Source organism: Euleptes europaea, chromosome 18, assembly GCF_029931775.1.
Source record: "Euleptes europaea isolate rEulEur1 chromosome 18, rEulEur1.hap1, whole genome shotgun sequence".
NCBI lineage: Eukaryota > Metazoa > Chordata > Lepidosauria > Squamata > Sphaerodactylidae > Euleptes > Euleptes europaea.
The window spans coordinates 29,181,815-29,206,251 of NC_079329.1; the positions used below are offsets into that span (position 1 = coordinate 29,181,815).

At 45.3% G+C, this 24,437-nt stretch overlaps 1 protein-coding gene across 1 annotated transcript in view; it reads left to right on the forward strand.

Annotated features, from left to right (window-relative positions):
* The window catches only part of ASIC2 (acid sensing ion channel subunit 2), a 543,783-nt gene that overhangs the window by 458,413 nt on the left and 60,933 nt on the right, over positions 1-24,437 (forward strand). Inside the window, exon 2 of the mRNA XM_056863759.1 lies at positions 15,329-15,479. Within this exon, the coding sequence (XP_056719737.1) occupies positions 15,329-15,479 (151 nt within the window). The remainder of the gene's footprint in view (positions 1-15,328; positions 15,480-24,437) is intronic.

Here is a 24,437-nt window from a genome sequence, read left to right on the forward strand (position 1 = left end):
CCCTCAGGTGGATCTTGATGCTCCAGCTGCTGGTTCAAGAATCCCATATTTTTCTGCTGCCTTTGGGAAGAAGAAGAGGAGGAGCTGCTGTTGTTGGTTTTTATGCCCCGCTTTTCTCTACCTTTAATGAGTCTCAAAGTAGCTTACGATCATCTTCCCTTCCCCACAACAGACGCCTTGTGAGGTACGTGGGGCTGAGAGAGTTCAGAGAGAACAGTGACTGGCCCAAGGTCACCCAGCAGGCTTCACGAGGAGGAGAGGGAAACCAACCCAGTTCTCCAGATTAGAGTCCGCCGCTCATGTGAAGGAGAAGGGAATCAAACTTGGATCTCCAGATTAGAGTCCACCACTCTTAACCGCTACACCATGCTGGCTGCAAGCATGCAAGCATAGAGAGTTAGCCAGGCTCTCTGCCTCTCCTTGCATGTGCCCTGAAACGAGCAGCAGTGTTTCAAGGCAAGGTCACACAGTCGCTAGGAAGAACTCCTCTCTGGCTCTGACCCTTAACTGGTTCCTCTTCATGAGACCCTTCTGGGTGCTTGGCTTGTGTTTCCTGTCTCTGACTGTCTGCTGTCCATGGTCCTGACCTTGACCGTGGTGTTATTGTCCATTCCATTCCATTTTATTTGCTGCACGAAAAAACCAAAAGGTCACAAGCAAAAGGAAAAACAGTATACAAATTAACAACTAAATAACTAAAATCATATGTAACATTTCATTTCAAATTTCTTATTTTAACTATATGAGAATACAAGTTAAAATTTAAAAAGTAATACCATTTAATGCCATAGGCAAGAATTTTCCAACCACCAAGGACACATTTGGATCAACATCTGCTAGCAACTTGCCTACAAGCTCATGCTTTGTATCAGGGATCCATTTTTTAATATACCTATAGATCCATTTCTTGTGGGCCACTTTGTATTTCTTACAATCGATGGAAAAGTGCCAAATGGTATCTAGGTCCCCCAAGTTACATTTGCAAAATCGGCTTGAGAAGGGTTGGTGTGATTAACTCTTGCTCCCCCCTTTTCGTGTCACACAAGTTTGATCCCTGAGCTAGGGCAAAAGAGGAATATACTTCTACTGGCGCAGAAGTCCTTCAAGTGTGGCACATGGTGTTTTTAGATTGGTTTTCAATAAAGTCTTGAGGTATTTTATTTATGAAAGTATTTATACCCACTCGTCCTCTTGGCTGAAGGCATCTGTATGTCTGTTTTAATGTTTTTTGTTATCCAAGTGGTTTTATATTGTTGTCACCACCCCCTCTTGAGTCCTAGTATTTGGGAGAAAGGTGGGTGTATAAATACTATAAATAAATATCCTTGATGGATCCCTGGGTCTGTAAAGGTGGGAGACAACTGCTCTAGAACATAAAGGTATATTCAAAGGAATGGGGGAATCCAGTACCAGGTTTGTATGTAAACCCTTCTGGTCCTTTTGTGAAGAAAGGGCACACATCTATGGATAGAGGGAGGCAATTTGAGGAAGCATTTTAGGAGTATGAGCAAATTGTGGTAGAAGGCATTAGCCCCGCATTCAACCGTGCTCCTTAGTCCAAGGACACCGAGATGCTTGATTTAAAATTAAAGGTTGATGAATAAGGCCAGGGTGATTCATCACTGAGGGATCTTGGGTAGAGTTGGCAGCTAAGCTTTTAAAAGTGCCAAATGATTGCTGTGAACTGCAAATGGCTGCTCGTGGCCCCTGAGCTGGCATGGAGCAGGGAGCAAACTAACTAGCCACTGGTAGATCTGTGACATGAAATCCCCCCACCTACCCCCAAGAGCTGTCTCCTCTTGTTTTTGGAGGCTTCGTAAAACTGTTTGTTATTGAGCAGAATAGAATGGACTGGGTTTTTTAAAAGCATGTTATGATCTATTACCAGTTTTATGTACTCGCATGTGCAGGTGGTGATAAATTAAGATCTCTAAATTCAGGGTTTTTTTTCCTGATGTTGTTTACTGCTACACACTCCCCAGACTTTGGGGAAAGGTGGGCTTTCCAGAAGAACAAAGTCTCTCTTGGTTATGACCAGCAGTGTCCCAAACCTTGACTTGAATCCTAGCAACCCAAGCTAACAATTGGGTCGAAGGCTTTCACGGTCAGAGTTCATTGGTTCTTGTAGGTTATCCGGGCTGTGTGACCGTGGTCTTGGTATTTATACCCCACTCGTCCCAAGACCACGGTCACACAGCCCGGATAACCTACAAGAACCAACTAACAATTGGGATTCTGTAGTTGGTTAAGTGAGCGGCTTCCCAAGACTCCCTTGAAAGCTCCATGGCAGAACCAGCTGGCAGGACCTGCCATGAATCATAGAATCATGAATCATAGAATCATAGAGCCATAGGGTTGGAAGGGACCACCAGGGCCATCAAGTCCAACCCCCTGCACAATGCAGGAAATTCACAACTACCTCCCCCCTCCACACACTCCACACAGGTTACCAAGCATAAGGGCTGCTTCACCAATCCCTTACCTTCCCCACCACCCAATATGTTTCTGGTTCCCTTTCCTGCTGCACTCCATTTTCTTCCTGCCTGCACCAAAGATGCATTCTAAAAAAAAACAAAAACACTACATTCCAGTGCAGGGGAAGAAAAGTACTTTCTGTATTTTAAATGTTAATGGTCAATTGGCATGTTTTTGAGGGTTTAGAAAAAAAAACACCTTCATTTTGCTCTCCATCCCTGACTTGGTCCAACTCTGGCTGGATTCTCAGTCGGCTGAGCAAAAACACCAAGCCAACAACAGTGAAAACATCTAATTAGTGTGTTAACACCAAGCCATTAGGGGAGAAAGTTCAGAGATGGGGAAAAAGATCAGCAGATATGTAAAAAAAAAAAACTTTCTGTTGCAGTTTCTCTTTCAGAATCTGCATAGTTATAAAACCAGCAATCGTAATTTGGCACTGCTGTCATAACTAAGTGCCTCAAAAATACAGGATTATTTATTCAGCTTGGCAAAAATGCTCGTTTGTGGTGTCTGTTCAGGGGTTTTTCAGCTTTAGCTGCCGTCGACAAGCATAGTATTTGCTTTTTAAAATGAGAGAGAATCTGAAAATGGGGCTCTCACACATGAAGCTTGCATGTGTGTCTGAGCAAATGAAAGAGAGAGAGATGGGATTTTTTGTATTGGCCTATGAGTTTCAAGGGGACTAGCTCCTTCGTTTGCATTTTAAAGATGTCTTCGTTGAGTGTTTTGGTATCAAATGCCTGGAGCTTTGACAGGTGAGATAGCGTATTGAAGTCTAAAATAAAAAGCTTTTTTTCTGGCATTCAGGTCCAATACTCCTTTTGCTAGACTTGATGTACTTTTTAGGAGTTGCTGGAGAGTCAGAGACTTTGGTAAAGAGGACTTCATAGCTGAGGATAGATTTAAACTTTGATGTTCCTCCTCCAGCTTCAACTTCAGTGCCCCATTCTTTGTGAACTAAATATAAGTTGGAAAAATTCAAGAAGATAAATTTGCAGATTAAAAAGAAAAGAAATGGAGGGGAGTAGCTGGAATTGCAACCCTGAACTCATTGGCTGGGGAATTTTTTAAGCGGATTGGAAGAAGATCCATGGGGTACGCAAGCTGTTTGTGAAAGATGCCGAGTGGAGCTTGCGGGGATTTGGCTGGAGAGTTCTGTCTTCTCCTCCCAGCTCTGGGCTGGTAGCATGTGGGTGATATGTTTGGAGAATGCCAGGGCACTTGAATCTCGGCCCTGAAGGAGAAATGAGGAGGCTGAGGTTTCACCAGAGGCCAAGAATTATGCAGAGATGAAAAGAACTTTGCAAAATGGACAGATGTCCCTCCCGTTTGTCTTGACTTTCTTCTTGAGCTCCACATTGCTTAAAAGTTCTGTCTCCCAGAGAAGATGGCATCATTCCCTGTTTGTACAACTCTTATTTGGTGGGATTACAGAAGGGAATGGTGGGAGTACTTCCTTCAGTTCTCCCCACCCCTCAAAATATTGATTTCATATTGGGACAATTTATAGGGGAGGGAGGTTCTCAAATAGATTTCCCTACTTCTAACTTTCCTTGCAAAAATTAGAATTTATATTGTCTTTCTTTTTTATTTCTTAGTTCCCCCCTTCCTTTTTTCTTTTTTCTTTCTTTTCAGCATTCCCAATTATGAGGGCTGATGGATTTAGGTATTCTTTTCAAAAAATAAAGAGCATGAAACTTGGCAAGTCAGCTTACACAGGACACTGGAATCTCCTTTCCTAGGTACACGTTTGAGCTACTTTGAGGTCAACTCTCGATTTGTTCAGCACTAAGCAATACACACACGGACATCGTCATGAGTCAGGTGTTGTCCGAGACTAGGGAAGGTCCTGTGCCCAAAAAGGGAGTCGTTTCTCCTTTTGCCATTGGAAAGTCTGTAAAAGCCAACTCTGTATCTGTTTTTGCTGTGGGACCTCAATTGTGGAACACCTTCATTGCATCGATTTGTCTAGTGCTACGCTTCTGGAGCATTAAATGCCAGACAAAAGCACTAGGCTTTTTGTTGATTTCCCCCCTTTTTTCCCCTTCTGTCTCCTTGCCCAAGCCCTAATTATTCATGTTGAAGATACTTACACCCTGCTGTTCTCTCCCATGGAGGCCCAAAGCATCTTACAACATTGCTTTCCCCCTCCTCCATTTTATCTTCACGACAACCACCCTGGTTAGGACGAGAGTCACGGGCCTAAGGTCCTTCAGTGAGCTTCCCTGGCTGAGTAGAGATTCAAACCCGGATCTCGCAGATCCTAGTCTGACACTCTAACCACTCCACCACACATGCTCTGATCTTTTATCTGCCGGTTATTTTTATTGTTGTTGGGCTGTTGGTTTTATGATGAAATATGGTGATTTTGTTGCTGGTTTGACTGGTGGTCTTGTATGGTTTGTTTTGTGAATTTAGATATAGTGTTGTTGGGTTTCAGTTTGATCATTGAAACAGATTGTTGGAAACTGCCTCAGGGGTATGTATACCCGGGTTCTCTAATGCCAACATCTTTTCTGGTGCCTGCCAAGTGTTAATAGAAAGGGGAAGAGGCCAGGCGGGACTTTTGCCTAGCAAGGCTTCTGATAATCCACTAGAGATTTGATAAGGTGTGTAGATTTTTTTAAATGTTGCTTTGGTAGCAGCTGCCACCACAGCACAAGGATCTTCGCCGTGTGGCTGAAGATCAGCTGGGGCAGCCATTTTATGGCAGCCATTTTGGGGACCCCGATGGATGCCTAAGGTTGGATCCCGTGCTTTGTTCTACTTAAACAAGTTGCAACTTCCACTCACACAAAATCTCCACCCGTTCCCCTCTCCCACTGCAGACTCTCTATACTGTTCCTGTGAGTCCGTTGACCTCCACCCAGGACCAGGATTTTTGGGAGCACAGCAGGCTGCACCAGGAAGGAAAATTCCATTCTGCCTATGCTGCTTTACTCCCAGAACATAGAATCCCACTCTGCGAGGACAGGAAGTACATTTTAAAATAAATATTGCTTTGCACCACTTCCAGTTTAATACATTTGAATGGAATAGATTCACGCATTCAGCTTCAAGCGATTGGTGGATGGTTCATAGTCATATGCACATCCCTCGATGATCTGCATGTCTGAATGTATGGCCACACAGGTATAATGCCACATAGAGACCTCAGCGCACAGTGCTTTTCAAATAAATCTGTTCACACAGTTGGTTTCCTGTCATCAATGTACATTTATTGTGCATAGAGAAGTCACATAATACACCCTAATCCTATTTTGAGTATGGTTTTAAGGCAGCAGAATGTTCCTGATATGGGGCAGTGGTAGGCAGAGTGGATGACCTCTGGAGACCCCTTGCTAGCTCTTTGATACCTTCCATGTTTGGATCAGAGCTGAGGGATCTTTGAACGTAAGAAGAGTAGTCTGCGCCCTCCCATCACCCGTTTGAGGATTAAAACCATGACCTGTACGCCGGGCAGCTTTGCATTTATCCACACGCTGGCCCGTGTATAATTGAATCCGTTTATAAAACTGCTCTTTAAAATGTTAAACATCTTTCCCTTGAAGGTCTTTGCCATCAATCAGGCTTGCAAAGAGCCTCAAAGCAGAGGATGAGCTGAGGCCGCTGTAAGAAGTCCTTAAGCAAATGTCCGTCACTCCGGCCTCTGACATTTTCCTTCAGCGGAGAACGAGAAGCCCACGGAAGGTCACCATGTTGGATTATGTCAGCTTGTGCCGAACGGCACCGTGGCCTAGGCCTGGGTCCCCCAATTAGCAAACAGGTTAAAGGCAAGCGCCCCTTGTTCAGGTTCTTCTCACAGGAAGGCTCCAGTTCCTTTCTCTGCGTGATACAGCGGCTTGGGAAAATGTCAGCCTGCGGACTTAAACAGCGTGATTCTCACTGTTGAGGTTATTTCTGAGCATCTCTGTGCCTCTCAGCTGCGCGGGTAGGCCTCTCTTTGCAAGTCTTAGTCCCTAAATATCTCCCATTAGAGCTGATTATTCATTTAGTCGTTACCTTTACAGCCGACCATATCCTGCTCTCTCAAGGTGGTAACTCTAATTTCATCTAGGCCATTGCAAGTGAACATTTACGTGAACTTGGAGCCCGTCAACCCTGCATATGGGGAGTGCGCTGTCTCCGGTTCACATGTATGGAGGCAATACGCGAACAGAAAATCCACACTGTGTCCAGTTCACGTAATACGACAATTGCACATAATGGGTGCATCGCAGAGATTAGTCACGCCTGATAAATGAGGTTGGCAAGCTCCCATTTTGCGTGAATGTGACATCTGCACAGGCCTATGCACTCAGCGGCCACAAAGGCTTGGTGGCTTTTGGGGCACCCCAAGAGGGCAGGCAAAAATACGGTCTAAACTGCTTTCCGCTTACAAAAATTTCCTCATACTTGTCAATCTGGTTTTCTGCAGAAAGGCCACCCGGTTTATGGTTTTAATATGATGTTTTAAATTATTGTTAGGTGGTTTTATATATTTTAAAGGTTGTTGCCCGTCCTGAGCCCTGCCTTGGTTGGAAATGAGGGTGGACTATAAATCCAAAATAAATAAATAAATCTTCCCCAGTATACATTTTCAATTGTCTTCTTTTTTCTCAGTTCATAGATTTTTAAAAGAGGTACAAAAGACCTACCAGTCTTTCCTCCCCCCCAAATCTGGTGTATTTTGTCCTCTAATAGTCTTGATGTGAAGGAGAGATGTGCTGCCATTTTAGAGGTAGCAGTGGAAGATGCTGCTGGTGAGGGTCAGCTTCGTCTTTTTTTTAGACCCTAAACCAGTGAACAGTAGCCACAATCCATCCGAATTTTGTGAAGGGATCTCCTTAGCAGCTCATTATACAAAAAGCCTATATGGTTGTGTTGGTGGCACAAGAGCTACGTGTTTGGATTTTTGCAAGCAGATCCCAGTTGGGAAAGTTGACATGAGAATTTGTCTTCCCAAAATAACGTTCAGCTCTGATTTAGGACTTTTCAATTGGTAGTGGTTCGAGTGTCGAACTAGGATTTGGGAGACCCCGCTTCAAATACCCACTCTGCCATGGAGGCTTGTTGGGTGATCTTGGACCAGTCACAGGCTCACAGTATAACCTACCTCACAAGGTTGGTGTGAGGATGTGATGGAGGAGAGGAGAACAATGTAAGCCACTTTGGGACCCCATTGGGGAGAAATGCAGGGTTTAAATGAAGTAGATAAAAATGAATGTGTGGATTGGGCCTGAGTGGATACAGCAGATCTGGGAACAATGAAGGAGTTGATGTCACCTTCAGTAGTCCCAAAGGTCTTGTGAAAGAGAGTTTTTAGGAGATCAGTGGAGTATAATCTTCTGAATACAGGGGGCTTGGAATGTAACCTCCAAGTGTTTTGCCCTAGATTACTATGTGCACTGTTGTTTCTTTGTCAGAGACATGGTCAGGGGTCTGTCATGGCTATTTTAATACCTGCTATCTGCCAGTTGCTGATGCAGTGCCCTTGGCACCATCTGGCTGAGACTGTCATAATCTTGTCATGTAAGTTAAGAAGTGCTGACGCAAAGCAATAAAACCTGCCACCGCCACCCCACCGCCCGAAATGGATGCCCTTTTCTAGGAATTGGGCTGCCGATTTCCCCACAGTGCCGTGCTTGGGCACATGTTTATCTTTGACCGAGGTTTGTAGGACGTCTGCCAAGCCCAATATTATGCAGGCTCCAAAGTGTCAGGTTTAATCTCCTGAAGATGACAGAAGCGATGAGGTCAGGAGATGTGGAGAGCCGAGCTCCTAAAGGTTCTTGGAGATGTGTTTACAAGGGAGAGGTTTTATTTTCAGCGTTTGTGACGGAACATCCCGGGGGGAGCTTGACGAGGAACTGGGGGGAATGCTGCGTCCAGATCCATTAGATGTGTTTCAGGTTGTGTTGGCAAGGGAGATACAAAAAGATACCATATGCAGGACGATTATGCCCCTGCTCTGATGGGAGCACTGAGACCCTTGAGCACGTTGTGTTTGAATGCAAAATCTACAACAAGATACGAGAAGCCGTTCTTTCTGTATTATCGGACCTCCCAGGGCGATCCAGAGCTTTTAGTCTTTCCAACATGCTCTCAGACAAGGATATGGAGATAACTTTTAAAGTGGCCAAATTTGGGTGGCAAGCAATGAGGATCAGGCGTGCATGGGTCGAACTTAATGGTTGAGCGATTTTATATTTATATTTATACTAATTCCAAACATGTAATATTTTTTAATTAAGCGCTTAACGGCTTTTATGAGTGAGAGATTGATGTTATAGGGGCTCACACTTGATGCACTTTTATATGTGTTGTGTTATGTATGTATATCTGGTATGTTTTTATGCTGGTCTTGGACAGTATTAAACTCTCTTCTTTTGGTTGTGTTGGAAGGATGCTGCTTCCAGTTACCCACAAGCAAGCTTTTTTTTTTTTTTTTTTTTGCTTTTTTTTGCTTTCAAATAAGGACTCATCAAGGCCTCGGACAGGGCCCGAGGCAAAGAGAGGTGTGAGCTGCCATTAATACAGTTTTGCCCGAAAGCTAGAAATATTTAGAGTCCCCAACCAACTGGCATTCCAGACAAGCAGCTGCAAAATAGAGGGAACCTTCCAAACTCCAGAGGGACCATTTTCCTTGTTCACACCATATCCCTCTTCAGCACAGGCCTCCTCCGCCCTGAAAGGTTTTCAGAAAGGCAGCTGTGATAGCTGAGTGAGAAGGCTGCCATACTTCAGCTCTGACTACCGAAAGAAAGGCTTTGTCTAGGAAACTCTCACAATAAAGGGCACAGCCATCCACTCAGATTCGCCAACCTGAGCAACTTGGGAAAAGGGAAGGATGAAAATGTGATAGATTTGTGAAAACTAGGCTCTAGTTGTGGTGGAAGAATATATCCTGTGGCCAGTGAATAACCACAGAGTGCTTTCTTTCCAACCTCTGGAAGTATCAGGAGCATTAGTTGTTTAATGAATTTACTTTATAATCAAGGGGGGGGGGCACAGATCAGGAGGTCGATGAGGCAAGTGGATCGGGGTTGTGGGAGGGGAGCAGAGTGCTTTTCCCTCATCACTAAGCTCTGGCCAGGCACAAATCTAGCAGGATGCAGGGCCCGCTGTGCGGTGGGGTCTGGCCTGGGGACCATCCACCGTGTATTTGATGCAAACCTCAGGTGGGAGGGAGGGGGAAAGACTAAAAGAGGAGCCAGGACCAAGTCTTTGTGAACCTCGCCCGCCATTTCTATGCATTTCCCTCATGAAGTGACAATTCGCTTGCTTCAAGTGAGAATGGAGGGGATTGTTGGACCAAACAGGGGACTGAATAGCAGAAAGGTCTGTTTTTAGTCTTTGCCTATTTCTTATTGCTTCCTTCGAAGCCTGACTTCCAGGCATTATTGAAGCAGTAAGGTATAAATTGCCCTGATCTGGATGGCCCAGGCTAGCCTGATCTCATCAGATCTCAGAGGTTAAGCAGGGTTGACCCTGGCAAGTATTTGGATGGGAGACCTCCAAGGAATACCATGGTCATGACATGGAGGCAGGCAATGGCAAACCACCTCTGAATGTTTCTTGCCTTGAAAACCCCACCAGAGGTCGCCATAAGTCAGATGTGACTCAACGGCAATTTTTTAAAATAAATAATAAATACTGAACTGTTCCCCTATTCAGTTTGTTGTAAGGAAGGGCCCTCATTTGCCAAGTAGCCAGAAGAAAGAATAACTGGTCATTCCTAGTGGATAACTGTCCAGTTTGCAACTGAGCAACTCCTGAGTAACTAGAATCATCACCCCACACCTGAGATTTGAAGACCAACCCTTTTGGGACAAAGGGTGCGATTTCAGCTCTGCCAGGAAAGAGAAGGTTCACGAGTTTGAAGAGAGATGGTGGAGACTGGCTTCCCATCTCCTTAGATATCAGTCTCCAAGAACCAAAGGATGTCTGTGGAAATCACTCGGCCGTGCCTGTTTGCTTCTGATTTAGCTTTGTGCCGTAACAGCGGAAGGCTTTTGTCTGACTGGTGATTGCTGTTGATGGCTCTTAGAGGTGTGGTAAATCACCTTTCCAACTATCAGCACAATTTAGCATTGCTTGAGTGGGTATTTAAAAAGAAATACGGAGCTAATATTCAGGCAGTGGTTGAGGAAATACTAGCGGTCAGGCTCCTAACAGCTAAGACATGCATGGTATCATAAATTAAACAAATTGCTGTCCTCACCGCTGTTTCCCCAAAGTGCTAATTATCTGGAATGAAGAATAAACTGATGGTCAGAAGCTGGGAAACTTTGGGGAGGGGGGGAGAAAGATCTCCTTGGCTTACAAGGACTTGGTTAGGAGTCATGTTAACATCCTAGGAGAGGAAGAATCTTTTGTGCTTAATACATCACTTGGGCATTAACCATATGATGCTCATATTCCTAGTCTTTATTGTCTACCAGTTTGTTGTCTTAACCAAAAGATAATGCTAATCCCTCTGACATTATTTAACATAACATTTTCGTTGCTGGGTTAGGCCAAAACCTGTTTTTCTGTTTCCATCAGAAGACTCTAGACTGTCCCAATAGGATATAAAGTTGATGCCCTCCTTTCTGTTTCTCCCATATCTATTATTTAGAGATACACTGTCTCCGTACATGAAGTTTCTATTTAATTATTATAGTTGACAGCTATTGACAGAGCTCTATCCTCTGAGAGTGTGTCTAATCCTTTTAAAAAGCCATATAAACGAGTGGTCATCCATGTGGTATCATGTTTCCTTAGCTACTTACATATTGTGTGAAAAACTATTTCCTTAACCTGTTTCCTTGGATGACTCTTGGTTTCTAGTATTGGGGGACTTCTGGTCTTCCATTCTGAATTTGCCTTTACAGTGTGCAGCAAAAATGTTGGGAACCATTATGGCACACTCCTGGTTGTTGTATTGTGAGATACCTAGCCCCAACCAGTCTTGCCCATGTGAATTTAGTGCGAGACCCAGAACATGTTCAGAAATTTCTGCGAGACTTGGAGATTTGGGGGCAGACTTAACATTGATTTTCAGCCAAGGTAATTTGGGGTTCTCTGAGGACAGCGATCTGTTGGGTTGGTTGAAACCATAGTTTACTCTAAGCAGGGTTATCTTGTAAAACCAGGATTCACTCTGCTGACACTTTCTTTTTCTTAGGCAAGTTTTTAGCTCTTACGGCTATGAAAATGTTATTGAAGTTACATGGTATTTATTTATTTGGCTATTTACACCCCACTTTTCTCCCTAATGGAGAAATGAGTTGTGCAAATGAGGGGGAAATCATGGAATGTGCATGCTTTGTCCAGGGGCATGGCATTTTGGGCACAGAGGGCTTTTTTTCTTAATAGTGTGAAGACACATAATCCTAACAATGGCAAACAGGGACAGATTTTTAAAAAAGAATGCCAGAGAAACTTTGGAGCCGACTGTGAAAGGCAGACACATGTCTGGAAACACGCAGTGGATGCGTGCGGAGGAGCCAGGGGCTGATCAGACTCACTGGCACGTGTCTCCTGTGGTCAGACACGAGTCTGCCCTTCCCGCTTTGTGTGTTCACCGCAAGAAGGCCCAGTGTGGCTGCGGCAAATGCAACCGGCACAGAAAAGGCACAGCTTTTCTTATTCTTGGCTTGGCTGGGGTGGGGAGCAGGGCAGCGGAGGCTGTTAAGTGGCCTTTTGTCTTAGCGGCTGGGGAAATTGCAGGCAACATCATTATGGAGGATGCAGCCCATTGTGCAGAGTTCTCTCTTTTCCTTTCTCTCTCTCTGAAGAGGGATAAGGTTACAGTAGAAAAGGATATTAGAATTTTGCAGCGATGTGGAGAGTGGCTCTGGAGTTCAGAAGCATAAGCCACGCTTTGTTCGTTTAGAGGGGAACAGCAGCCCAGTGGAAAAATGACATCCTGGCTTAAGATGCTTCCCACGTCTTTGGCATGACCTTTTTTTTCCAGAAGTAAGAAGGTATGGGGTCAAACAATTGAGAGCATTTGCAGTAGCCCAGCTTCTCCCTTCTTTTCTCAGCAGCTTTAATTCCTCTGCTTCCCAAAAACATTTTCCCCCTTCCAGTGCCATGCCAAACCCCAAGTTTCAGAGGCAATGCTGCACCCTTACTCCAATTGACCCCCCCAAGGGGGGCTCTTTTGCCCTTTGCCTGGACATTAGAGGCAAATCTCGTGAGCCACAAGTGATCCTTTTATTGGGTGTTCACCAGCCCCGCTTCAATTTCCAGTGAAATCACAAAACTTCAAGGACGTACCCAAAACTGTTGGGATCAGATCGGTTGCTGGCACTGAGGTAATTCAGGAATAATTAATTCACCTCTGTCAAACACCCCACAAAGAAAATAACACATAGAGGCTGTGGATTTAAGGAAGTGTAAGACGTGGCACATTGGGATAAAAGGGAATTAAATTGTGACAGAAATGTAAAGATGTGGCTTTGTTGTACCGCAAAGCTGTCTAGAATATAAAATACCCATTTTGGATGCCAAATGGTACCCAAATGTAAGTCTGAGGTTATCTGTTTCAGAGCAGAAGTAAGCAGGAGTCTTGTGGTACATGAAAGACTAACCAAAGTCTATTCCAGCATAAGTATTCATGGACTTATCATCAGCTGCATGAAATGGGTCCTCACTGGGCAGACATTTATGTATCAGGTTAACAGCACAAACTTGTCCATATGTACTCAGAAGTAACTCCTGCTGAATTTAACGGGGAAAGCTACCAAATAAGTGTATGTAGAACTACAGCCTACTGCTAACACCCTGGATGTACTAAGAAGTAAATTGCAGGACCTCATGGAGATTTACTTCTGAGTAGACAGGCCAAATACTGCTTCTTGAGTAGGTTTGCCAGGTCCCACTTCGCTACCGGCAGGAGATTTTTGGGGTGGAGCCTGAGGAGGACGGGGTTTGGGGAGGTGAGGGACTTCAATGCCATAGAGTCCAATTGCCAAAGTGGCCATTTTCTCCAGGCGAACCGATCTCTATCGGCTGGAGATCAGTTGTAATAGCAGGAGATCTCCAGCTAGTACCTGGAGGTTGGCAACCCTATTCTTGAGACTCTTTCAGCTTTATGAGTTTAGCTCTTGTGGCTGTATAGGTAGGTACATTTGAAGGTATGGGGATAGAATACGTATCTTTACCATTGAAATCTCAAGTCAGAGGAGGTGGTAAAATCAGATTTACACTGGTAAGAGGTAGGATCAGCTCCCAGCTTCATTCCTTGTCCTTCAGGGCATATCCATTTTCACATGCCTTTTCCATTTAACTGAGACTTTGCTTGGATGTGCGTCTCTCCTTCCATTGTCTTCCCTTACCTCTTTACCCTTTTATCATGTATATTTTCATTTGAAACATGTGGCAGCACTGTGGTATTTGCTTGGGGGGGGATAATAATTCTTGTGTCTTATATTGTTCAGCACCTTAATAATACTTACTGTGATTATTACAGAGAACTAACAAAACAGAAATAAATGATACCAGCTAAAAACTGCAGAATGACCTATTCCAAAGGAGAGAAATTATGCAAATTTGCTTAGTGTTCAGAATTGTGTACAGAATTTGTGTACAGACTTTTTTTCCCGTGTACTATACATTCAGCCCTGTTTTACCTACCAGATGTTTTGAATGAATGAGGGTCTCGACTCTCCTCTGGAACTGAGGTTCTTTGTGTCCGGATGTGTGTGTATATGTGTGTACTACAGCTCTTTGAAGAAACTGTGTATGCACACACGTGTGTGAATTTGGTAAGAATCTGCCCTATGGCCTTGGCTGAATAGACAGGGTCCATACACAGTCTACCTAAGGATGCCAGCAGAGGTGAAATTGGTGACTTTAGGAAGCCGAGTTTTGCTTATGGAATTCTTTCCAGAGGAAACCCTTGGCCCTATTCAGATTGCTGTTGTAAACCGGATGTCATCCGTTGTTGGCTCGTTTTGGAATAAAGCGATACAAAGATGGGTGTTCATACAGTTCATTTCCATCCGTCTATGAGCTGTCTCTAAAGCGCTCTGGCCAGTTCAAGCAGTGCCGTGATTGTTTTCCTGCCTTTTTTTGCAGTTGTGTTCTTTTCCGTCTTTTTTTTTAAGTTCTGAGATTTACACTATAGCGCTATAACACAAATCTCAAAAACCTTTTTAAAAACAGAAAAGAATGCACCCGCAAAAAAGGAGAGAAAACCATTGCAGTCCTTCCTGAAGTGCTTCAGGCAGTTCAGACAGCACACTGGAACGATTCAGAGGCGCAAGGAAGAACTGAAAACAATTGAAAAGGCTGAAAGGGATTGAAAAACCGGCTCAGCCTCGCTTTGCAAATGGGAGACAAGCGGCTTTGCCGGAACAGACCAAAAAAAAAATCCATTAGCAGCCGAGAGCCAAACCCAGTTGTGTCTGAACTGACACAAACAATCCATTAGCAACCTGCTGCTCAAATGGATTATAAAGGCAGTTTGTCACGTCCATGCTTTTTTGATAATTTTGGGAGCTTTGGGCCTCCATATGGGATCCTGCTATTACCATGAGAGCTATTGAGCCTTTCTTTTTAAGGGACATATTTGAGATAAGGGGAAAGCAGAATGCAAATAAGACACCACAGCAAGTTGGTTTGGGGCCATAGATACTTAACTGCACAACTTGGGGTCACCACGAAGAGCCTCTACAAGGATTCCAACCGATCCGAAAATGAGACCAGGAGTGAAGGCTGAGATATAGTGGCAGAAAAATTCGGTAACTTTCCAGGCCTTTCCTGCTAGCGGCTAGCCAGTTGCAGAGACATTTGCCGTCAGACCCGTGTCCTACGACTTGTTGAGAAGGCAATCCAGCAGTGAGAGTGAATACCTTCTTTATGTCTTTCTTCCCCTCAGGTTTTTACGAAATATGGGAAGTGCTACATGTTTAACTCAGGAGAAGATGGACACCCTCTGCTGACCACTGTCAAGGGCGGGACGGGCAACGGCCTGGAGATCATGCTAGACATTCAGCAAGACGAGTACTTGCCAATATGGGGAGAAACAGGTAAGAGGGGAACATACAATAAAACAGAGGAGTCCAGTGGCAGAGACTAACATAATTTGGCCCCGCATAAGCTTTTGTGAGATTTTGACTCATTTCACCACATGAAGAAGCTCAGTTTAACTCTAATGCTGTTTAGCTGTAATGCTCGCTTTGTGAAACTTGGATTTAGCTTGCAGAAGATCACGTAAACCATGGGTTGTCTTTAGAAGTGCTGTTTTCATCACCTTTGCTCTGTAGCCAGGGAGAAAAAGATGCCAGAGAACAAACCCAGATTAAACCAGGATGTCGGTGTCCATACATCACACAAAATCATAGCTAGTGTGGAGTAGTGGTTAGCGTATCAGACTGGGATCTAGGAGAACTGAGTTCAAATCCCTGCTCTGTTATGGAAGCTTGCTGGGTGATCTTGGGTCAGTCACATTTTCTTACTCTAACTTACCATACAGTGGTTTTGGGGGTGGGGGAGGAGGAGGGGGGAACAATGGGGTAGGTGGAGTAAAAATAAAATAAATAAGCATAGCAAAGACTAACTGAGGGCTAGTAAACTGATTTCAAACCGTATCTGCTAGAGCCCCAAGGCTCAGTTCTCACTGAGGCACTACACGTGTATCTGGGCTTTACCTCTTCAGGTGGGAGGTGGGAATTCATGTGATTGAACACTCCTCCAAACACAAGAAAATGAAAAAAAAGTCTTTCAAAGAGAAAACTAGCTGGGAGGATGAAAGGGTTCATGCCTAGCTTTCCCTGTGATATGCAAATGTGGTGTTTGAAAGAGATTTTGGCTCAAAATGGGGGGGGGGGGATCCGAAATCTGTCCGTCTCTACCTGACTTGCTGCAGTGCAAAAAATAAAAGGGCCTTGATTTGGTTTGTGGGGGAGGGACTGCCCAAGATTGGTGGTATACTACGTAAACAGTAGTACTGGGGCTCTTGACCCAAGTTAGCCGTCGCCAGATTTTCATTTGAGGTACAATTTTCTGCTTCCAGTTGAGCCGTCAAGGTTCTTGCTGCTGTAAGGGAACTTTTTATGAGATGCTCATTTCCCCTTTTTCACTTCTTTTGGGAATTGCCCTAGAAGGGTTGTTTTAAGTATACACGGGTGTCTGTTCAGAATGTTTTAACCACTGGGCATTGCCATCAGATACAGTAAAAATACCCATATATTTCTTGTATCTCTAGTATACAGTGGAGCCTGCGGCCATAATTTCTGCAGTTCTTGATGGCATGTAATACCACCTTTAGAAGCGCTTTAAAGCATTCACTCTCGTTCCTAAGTTTATGGAAGACTTCACAATCTTTATACTTTCAGCCAAGTAGCTTCAGAGATATCCAATGAAAGATCTCCCCTACCACATCTCATTCTGTACACCAAACTTTTGCTTTCTTGTTCATTGAAAAGTCTTTTAAAATGTTGCTTACGAATCCCTTTGCTTTCACTGGCTGAACTATGATTTGTGCAAATTTATTTGCTGGACAAAAACTGCTTTTTGGATTGACCTCTATATCTCAAGGCCAGATTGTACTGCCAAAGCCATGGCATTCTGTAGCAGGCACCTTACAATTTATGTACCACCTCTAATAATGCTTAAATGTCCTCCCAATGCTGTGAACTGGGTGGTCACAGAGAACTAGTCCTCTGCCATTGCCTGCTGCATAGTACTCAGATCTGCTATTTCCATTCAACCCGGTCCAGACATTTATTTATTTATGTATTCATTCACTTCATTTATACCCCACATTTTCCCCAGTGGGAACCCAAAGCAGCTTACGAGAGCCAGCATGGTGTAGTGGTTAAGAGCGGTGGTTTGGAGCGGTGGACTCCAGTCTGGAGAACCAGGTTTCATTCCCCACTCCTACACATGAAGCCTGCTGGGTGGCCTTGGGCTAGTCACAGCTCTCTTAGAGCTCTCTCAGCCCCCCCTACCTCACAGGGTGTCTGTTGTGGGGAGGGGAAGGAGATTGTAAGATTGTAATTTGATTATTCCTTAAGTGGTAGAGAAAGTCCGCATATAAAAACCAACTCTTCTTCTTCTCCTTCTTCTTCTTCCTCCTCCTTCAAGAATCTCTGAGGAAGATTAGCCCATCAGGGAGAAACGTTCCATCCTCTCCCTTTGCACGCTGTGCTAGGCTTTTTTACATACAGCTGGATAATTAATATGAAGGAACTCTGATAAATACACTCCCTCCCCCTCCAGTCAGTAGTGGTTCAACCACCTCAACCCAATCCCGCACCTCCTTCTGCTGCATATGTCAACCAGACCTGTCTGGGCCACTTAGTAAGGCTACTGTATCTTTCCCCCCTCTGTGTGCTTCCAAACCACCTGCCACCTCTGCAACCGTGACAGCGCTCAGATCTGGGTCTCTGACCCTCAGGCATCCTCCGTGCCCTGGATGCCGCTGGGTGCTGTCATGCCGTAAAACGGCAAAGCTGTGGCACGAATCTGTGTCTCCCACCTGGTTTCCCACTGGCATAGGCAGGGCTTTGAAATGGGACGAGGCGGCTGGGTGCTTTACAAACACACACACTTTAATAGCCAGTATCAGCTGTACTGGTTGCTGTAGCAACACTTAATTCGGCTCTTGGATTTAAAAAGAGAGAGAGAGTTGAGGATGTCCAAATATTAGCATTCAAATGCCAGAGTGGTTTTGGTACAAAATCCACTCAGACAGGCTCTGGTGTCTGAAAAGAAGGGCTGCCTTTTCCCTTTCAAAGTTGACCTTGCAAGAACACTTGAAGTTGCAGATTTAATCTCCCCCCAGTAGTGTGGGCAGTAGAGATACCAGTTTACACATCTCGAACATGTGCAGACTAGGTTGTCTTCACCCTGAACATCAGCCTCCTACCCTAACCCCCACCTGTAACAGGGAGAGAATAGTACTGGCTTACTTTACGGGGCTTTTGGTTTGTTTATTTATTTGTACCCCACTTTTCTCGCCAGCAGGGGCCCAAACTATTATCCCCTTCTCTGTTTTAACCCTGTGAACACATGAACACACATGAAGCTGCCTTCTACTGAATCAGACCCTTGGTCCATCAAAGACAGTATTGTCTGCTCAGACCAGCAGCGGCTCTCCAGGGTCTCAGGGAGGGGTCTTTCACATCACCTACTTGGCTGGTTCCTTTAACTGGAGATGCTGGGGATTGAACCTGGGACCTTCTGCATGCCAAGCAGATGCTCTACCACTGAGCCACAGTCCCTCCCAGGTTAGGGTGAGGTAGGTTAGGGTGAGACTGTGTATCTGGTCTATGGTCATTCCATGGAAGAATGGGGATTCAAACTCAGGTCTCCCAGGTCCTAGTTTGACACTAACCACTAGACCGCTGCTCTACAGGGGCTTTAAAAAATATCCTAAGAATTAATGTAGGCATTAACTACCATGTACCAAGCATCCCTTGCAGAATCACCCACCCATCCTGTCTGTACCAATTGATGTATAAATCTAATTATTTCTGTTTTCATGTTACCACTGGGAGCTTTCCCAATTTCATTCCTGAGATTCCCAATTCATTTGTTGCTTTTCACCCCATTTTTGTGCCTTGGCTGGGTTTTATGCTGTTTATGTGCAATGCAGACAAGAAGAAGAAGAAGAGTTGGTTTTTATATGCCGACTTTCTCTACCACTTAGGGGAGACTCAAACCAGCTTACAATCACGTTCCCTTCTCCTCCCCACAACAGACACCCTGTGAGGTAGGCAGGACTGAGAGAGCGTGACTGGCCCAAGGTCACCCAGCTGGCTTCGTGTGTAGGAGCGGGGAAACAAATCCAGTTCACCAGATTCCTGCTGCCCTCTAAAATTCCACCAAGTTGCTAACCCTCATGGTGGGGGGAAAGTGTGTTTAATAATGCCATGCTGAATTGTTAGAAGTCTCAAAGATGGCTGTTAAGATTTCCAGTGGTTGGTGGTAACACTTTGCCACTCTCTATGGCTCTTTCCCCTACCCAGTGATAACTGGATCCCAGGAAAGCCAGCGTGGTGTAGTGGTTAAGAGTGTTGGTTTGGAGTGGTGGACTCTAATCTGGAGAACCGGGTTTGATTCCCCACTCCTCCACATGAGCGGCGGAGGCTGATCTGGTGAACCGGGTTTGTTTCCTCACTCCTACACACGAAGCCAGCTGGGTGACCTGGGGCTAGTCACAGCTCTCTTAGAGCTTTCTCAGCCCCACCTACCTCACAGGGTTTTTGTTGTGGGGAGGGGAAGGTGATTGTAAGCCGGTTTGATTCTATAAAAACCAACTCTTCTTCTTAAAAAACAACAACCATTGTGAGTAGTTATTAGTAGTGAATAATGTTTGAGAGGCCGTGCTTTGGAATGTATTAGAAGCAGAATATGTTTTGCACCCTTCTTTCCCACCTTAAAAAGAGGTGCAGGAGTTAGGCTAGAATGGTGGGGAGCTGTGGCTCAGTGGTAGAGCATCTGCTTGGCATACAGTTTTGATCCCTGTCAACTCCAGCTGAAAAGAGCCAAGTAGTAGGTGATGTGAAAGCCCTATATCTGAGACCCTGGAAGGTTGCTGCCAGTCAAGTAGACAATACTGACTTTGGTGGACCAAGAGTCTGACTCGAATAACGCAGCTTCGTGTGCTCATACGTATGTGGATTCAGACTTCCAATAAAGAATGGTTGTGATGATACGTGGGAGGTTTCTTTGTGCGGTCTCCATGTTCAAGAGAGGGATTGCATTACAGAATGCTTGCACTTTTCCCGGACCTCTTGAAAGTGTGTTGGGGTGAACTGGCACTTAAATGTGAAGCACAGAATGGCGCCGTGAACATTTCTTGTGTTCAAAAAAAAGGACGTGTTTCCAACAAAACGTACAAAGAATGCCGAACAGGCAAGCTAAACGTTACATTTCTTTTGGTAACCGGTGCAGAAGAAATTACGCAAATGTGCTCTGTTGGTTTAATTAATGCAGGCCCCAGATTTTCCCTTTTCTTGCTGTGGAATTCTGATTGTGCGTGCAAGATGCGCTCTGCAGCCCGCACCCTTCTCTCTTGAGCAAACTGGCCTGAGGACTCCTCCTCCTGTCTGTGCCAACAGAAACCAGCTTTTGCTGCTTGTAAATCCCTGCCGCAACTCCCTCCTTCCCAAGTAGGACTTCATCTTGGGCTCCACTATTAAACTCCTCCGTAAAACAACCTCGGCCCAGGCGCCAACAGCCCCACAAAAGGAAGGACGCGGCTCACTTTTAAATAAACGTTGAGAGGCTGCATTACCTGGTAGCGATATTTAGTCATGGCTGTAAAAAAGTGACAGGGTTCTTGATTTATGTTGCCGGGAATATAAAAAGTCCGACTGGATGAATAACATCCTTAAAAGCCGCCAGCGGGCAGGGGAATAAATAAACCCCCGGGAGAACGGGGAGGAGGAGGGTGTTGGACTGCCAGCTTGGAGCTGAGCCAGTCCTGGCTGCCCTTGACCTTCAAGGAAGGCAGGGAGAGATGTCACCCAGAGGAGAGCATGCAAATGTTCTCCCGTCTCATTGCGTCTTGGACCTTTTCCTAATGAATGGAGAAATCGAGGCAATTAGCGGTGTTTTCACAGAAAGGAAAGGTCAGTGGCGTTTCCCCTCCTGGCAACAGCCTGGCCACCACAGAAATGGAGGCAGCGCCGGCTGATTTGCACACTTACGCAGCCGTTTCTTCTGGGAGAGGAGTGGACGTGCAGCCTGTCCCCCTCCGCTCCACCTCTCAGGGCCATGTTGTGCGGTTTGCATGACGGAGAGGCAAGCACGCACCAACGCTTCTGCCGTGCACCTAAGATGACAGGCGATGCAGGAATCCAATAAGTACGACTGTGAGGAGTGCTGTGGACTTGGGCTTGGGCAGCCTGGGTTTTTATATGTTTATTTATTCAGGTATTTCTACACATTTATTCAGGTATTTATATTTTAATGTCATCTTAGCCAGGGTTCATTCCACACTGCGGATTCAGTTCTGTACAGCGGGAAGAAAAGCTAGTTTTGTCTGTCCTGATGCCATTCAATTTTCCTTGTGTGACCTGAAGTCCTCACATTATGAGTGAAAGAAAAGCATTTTCTCTGCCCACTTCCTCCACACTACACATACTTTTCTAAACCTCTATCATTTCTCCAATCCTGCCACTCTGCTGCGTAGAACTAGGAGGTATCCAGCAGGCTAATGCTAGCGAAAAAATGCTGGAGGAGGTGAATACCAGTAGGCCCCACCTTTTTTGGGGTGTGTGGGCTCATTCAGAAGCTGCTGTCTCTGTTGCAGAAGGATGCTTGGCTTAGAGCCTCTCAAGATTTCGTGGATCCTCCCAACATTTTGGGATTAGCTTCATCCCTGTGGCAGCCATTCCTGTTATTGGCCCTGCCCACACAGCAGCCACGATGTGTTGGCACAAATAACTCAGGAGACCCAGGTGTGAATCTCCACTCTGCCCTGGAAGCTCACTGGGTAACTTTCTCAGCTTAACCTGCCTTGTGGGGGGTTGTGAGGACAAACTGGAGGATAAACTGGAGGATGATGTTATAAGCTGCTCTGGGTCCCACTGGGGAGAAGAAGAAGAAGAGTTGATTTTTATATGCTGACGTTCCCTACCACTTAAGGGAGAATCAAACCAGCTTACAATCACCTTCCCTTCCCCTCCCCACAACAGACACCCAGTGAGGTAGGTGGGGCTGAGAGAGCTCTAAGAGCTGTGACTAGCCCGAGGTCACCCAGCTGGCTTCATGTGGAGGAGTGGGGAAACAAATCCAGTTTACCAGATTAGCCTCCGCCGCTCATGTGGAGGAGTGGGGGAATCAAACCCGGTTCCCCAAATCAGAGTCCACCCCTCCAAACCACCACTCTTAACCACTACACCATGCTGGCTCAGTGTATAAATTCAGTAAGGAGGTTAGATAAACATGTGTTTCTCAAAGCCTCATTTGGCATAATAGAATCTCCAGTTTCAGAGGTAGCATGCCTCTGAATACCAGCTGTAGGTGATGTGGGAGAGAGTTCTTCCTCCATGCCCTGCTTGTGGACTCCCTGGAATCATCTAGGACAGTAGGGCTCACCCCGCGTTTCGCGGAGAGCCACATTCACAATTACCATCAACCGAGAGCCACTTCTGTCCCGGACATGAGGCCTTCAAGGAGGCCTTGCAACTTACCCATTCTTCCAAGGGTGGCTGTTTCCACGTTCTTCCTTTCCTTTCCCTAGATTTAACAGCCATTGACTATTCATCTACCATGTCACACTTAAAAAGGGGGTGTGTGAAAATTATTTTTTCTTGACACTATAGAGAGAAAGGTTGCCACATCTCTCACACAATCCACTGATCTACTTGACAGCAGATAACGCAGTTTCCACTTCTCAGAAAGTGTCATTAGCGGTTTTATCCAGGGCAGGGGTGTCAAACATAAGGCCCAAGGGCTGGACTCGGCCCTTTGAGAGCTCTTATCCGGCTCGCGAGCCAGCTAAGGTAACCCCCCACACACACACTCAATCTGGGCTGGCAAGGCATGGTGCCCGACCAAGTGACATTTATCTCATATCTGGCCCTTGTAACAATTGAGTTCGACACCCCTGATCCAGGGAGTCATATATTTATTTCATGCAGTATTATTTTGTGAACATGCAGCTAAAACAATGTGGGCTAGGGGGTCTACCTGATCTGGACAAAATGGGCATTGGTGTTATTCCGCAATAATGATATTGTATCTCCCTTGCGTCTTGGCTGAGTCTAATAAGAGAGCTTGCCAATAAGAGAGCTTGCCAATAAGAGAGCTTGACTAAATGTATGGATTTCTAACCAGCAGAAATAGTCAGGCAAGGAAAAAGTTCTGTTAAAGGGAATCTGGAAGAAACGAGGTGAACGTTTACAATTTCTTTAAACACTAAGGACCAATCCTCATTTAAGATAAGAACATGCTGGCCATGCTGGATCAGACCAAGGTCCATCAAGTCCAGCAGTCTGTTCACACAGTGACCAACCAAGTGCCTCTAGGAAGCCCACAAACAAAACAACTGCAGCAGCATTTGTTGGATTGTGAGGGCTTTGTTATGCCCAAATCCCTGTTAAATTAGCAGAGTGCACAAAGGCTGTTGTGTGTAGAGAAGCCCATCCAAACCTCTGTGTGTGCCAGGAACAAAATTGCTAGGAGCCTTTTGTCTGTTTAACTAATATACTTCATTTATTGTAGGAAATCCATTTCTGGATAGGATAGAGTAAAGTATAGTTGCCTATCTATTCTAACTAACTAGGATGGAGGGAGATCCAGGACGTGCGTCCTTCCCTCATGGTGGCAAGATGGGGAAGAGTGCCAGTGTGTGTGAGGAGGTGGGGAAGAAACAGGAAGGAAGGAAGTTTCCCTAAGAGTAGCAATCTACATATCAAAGGGATAGGTCAGAGCAGTAGAGAAAGGATGCCCCAGTGTCTTGTCCCCTCTAACTCTCTGGCTCACTAGCCTTGTCCCCCTCTGGAGTCTGAGGTTAAGGGACAGCGCAAAGTCCTTAACTTCCAACAGCATTATGCTGCCTGTGTTCCATACCACCTAATATAATAGGCATGCTCCTCTGATCCTGGACAGAACAGGTGTGCATCATGACTAGTATCCACTTTTACTAGTAGCCGTGGATAGCCCTCTCCTCCATGAACATGTCCACTCCGCTCTTAAAGCCTTCCAAGTTGGCAGCCACCACCACATCCTGGGGCGGGGAGTTCCACAATTTAACTATGCCTTGTGTGAAGGAATACTTCCTTTTATCTGTTTTTTTTTAATTGTTTACAGCTTGCTTGTCTATTTTGCATGGGGAAGGCTCTGCAGTGGGGAACAGTGCCCGAAAGAGCCACATGTCACTCCCGAGCCTCTGAGGACGTATCTCTTGTCTAGGAAAATCATCACAGCAGTTCTTATGACCTTCTCCTGTTGCTTTCCCCTGGCGTCCGGGCACTAGAGGCCCGCAACGTCTGGGTGCGGAAGTCTCTCTGGGCTACCGTGGCTCACAG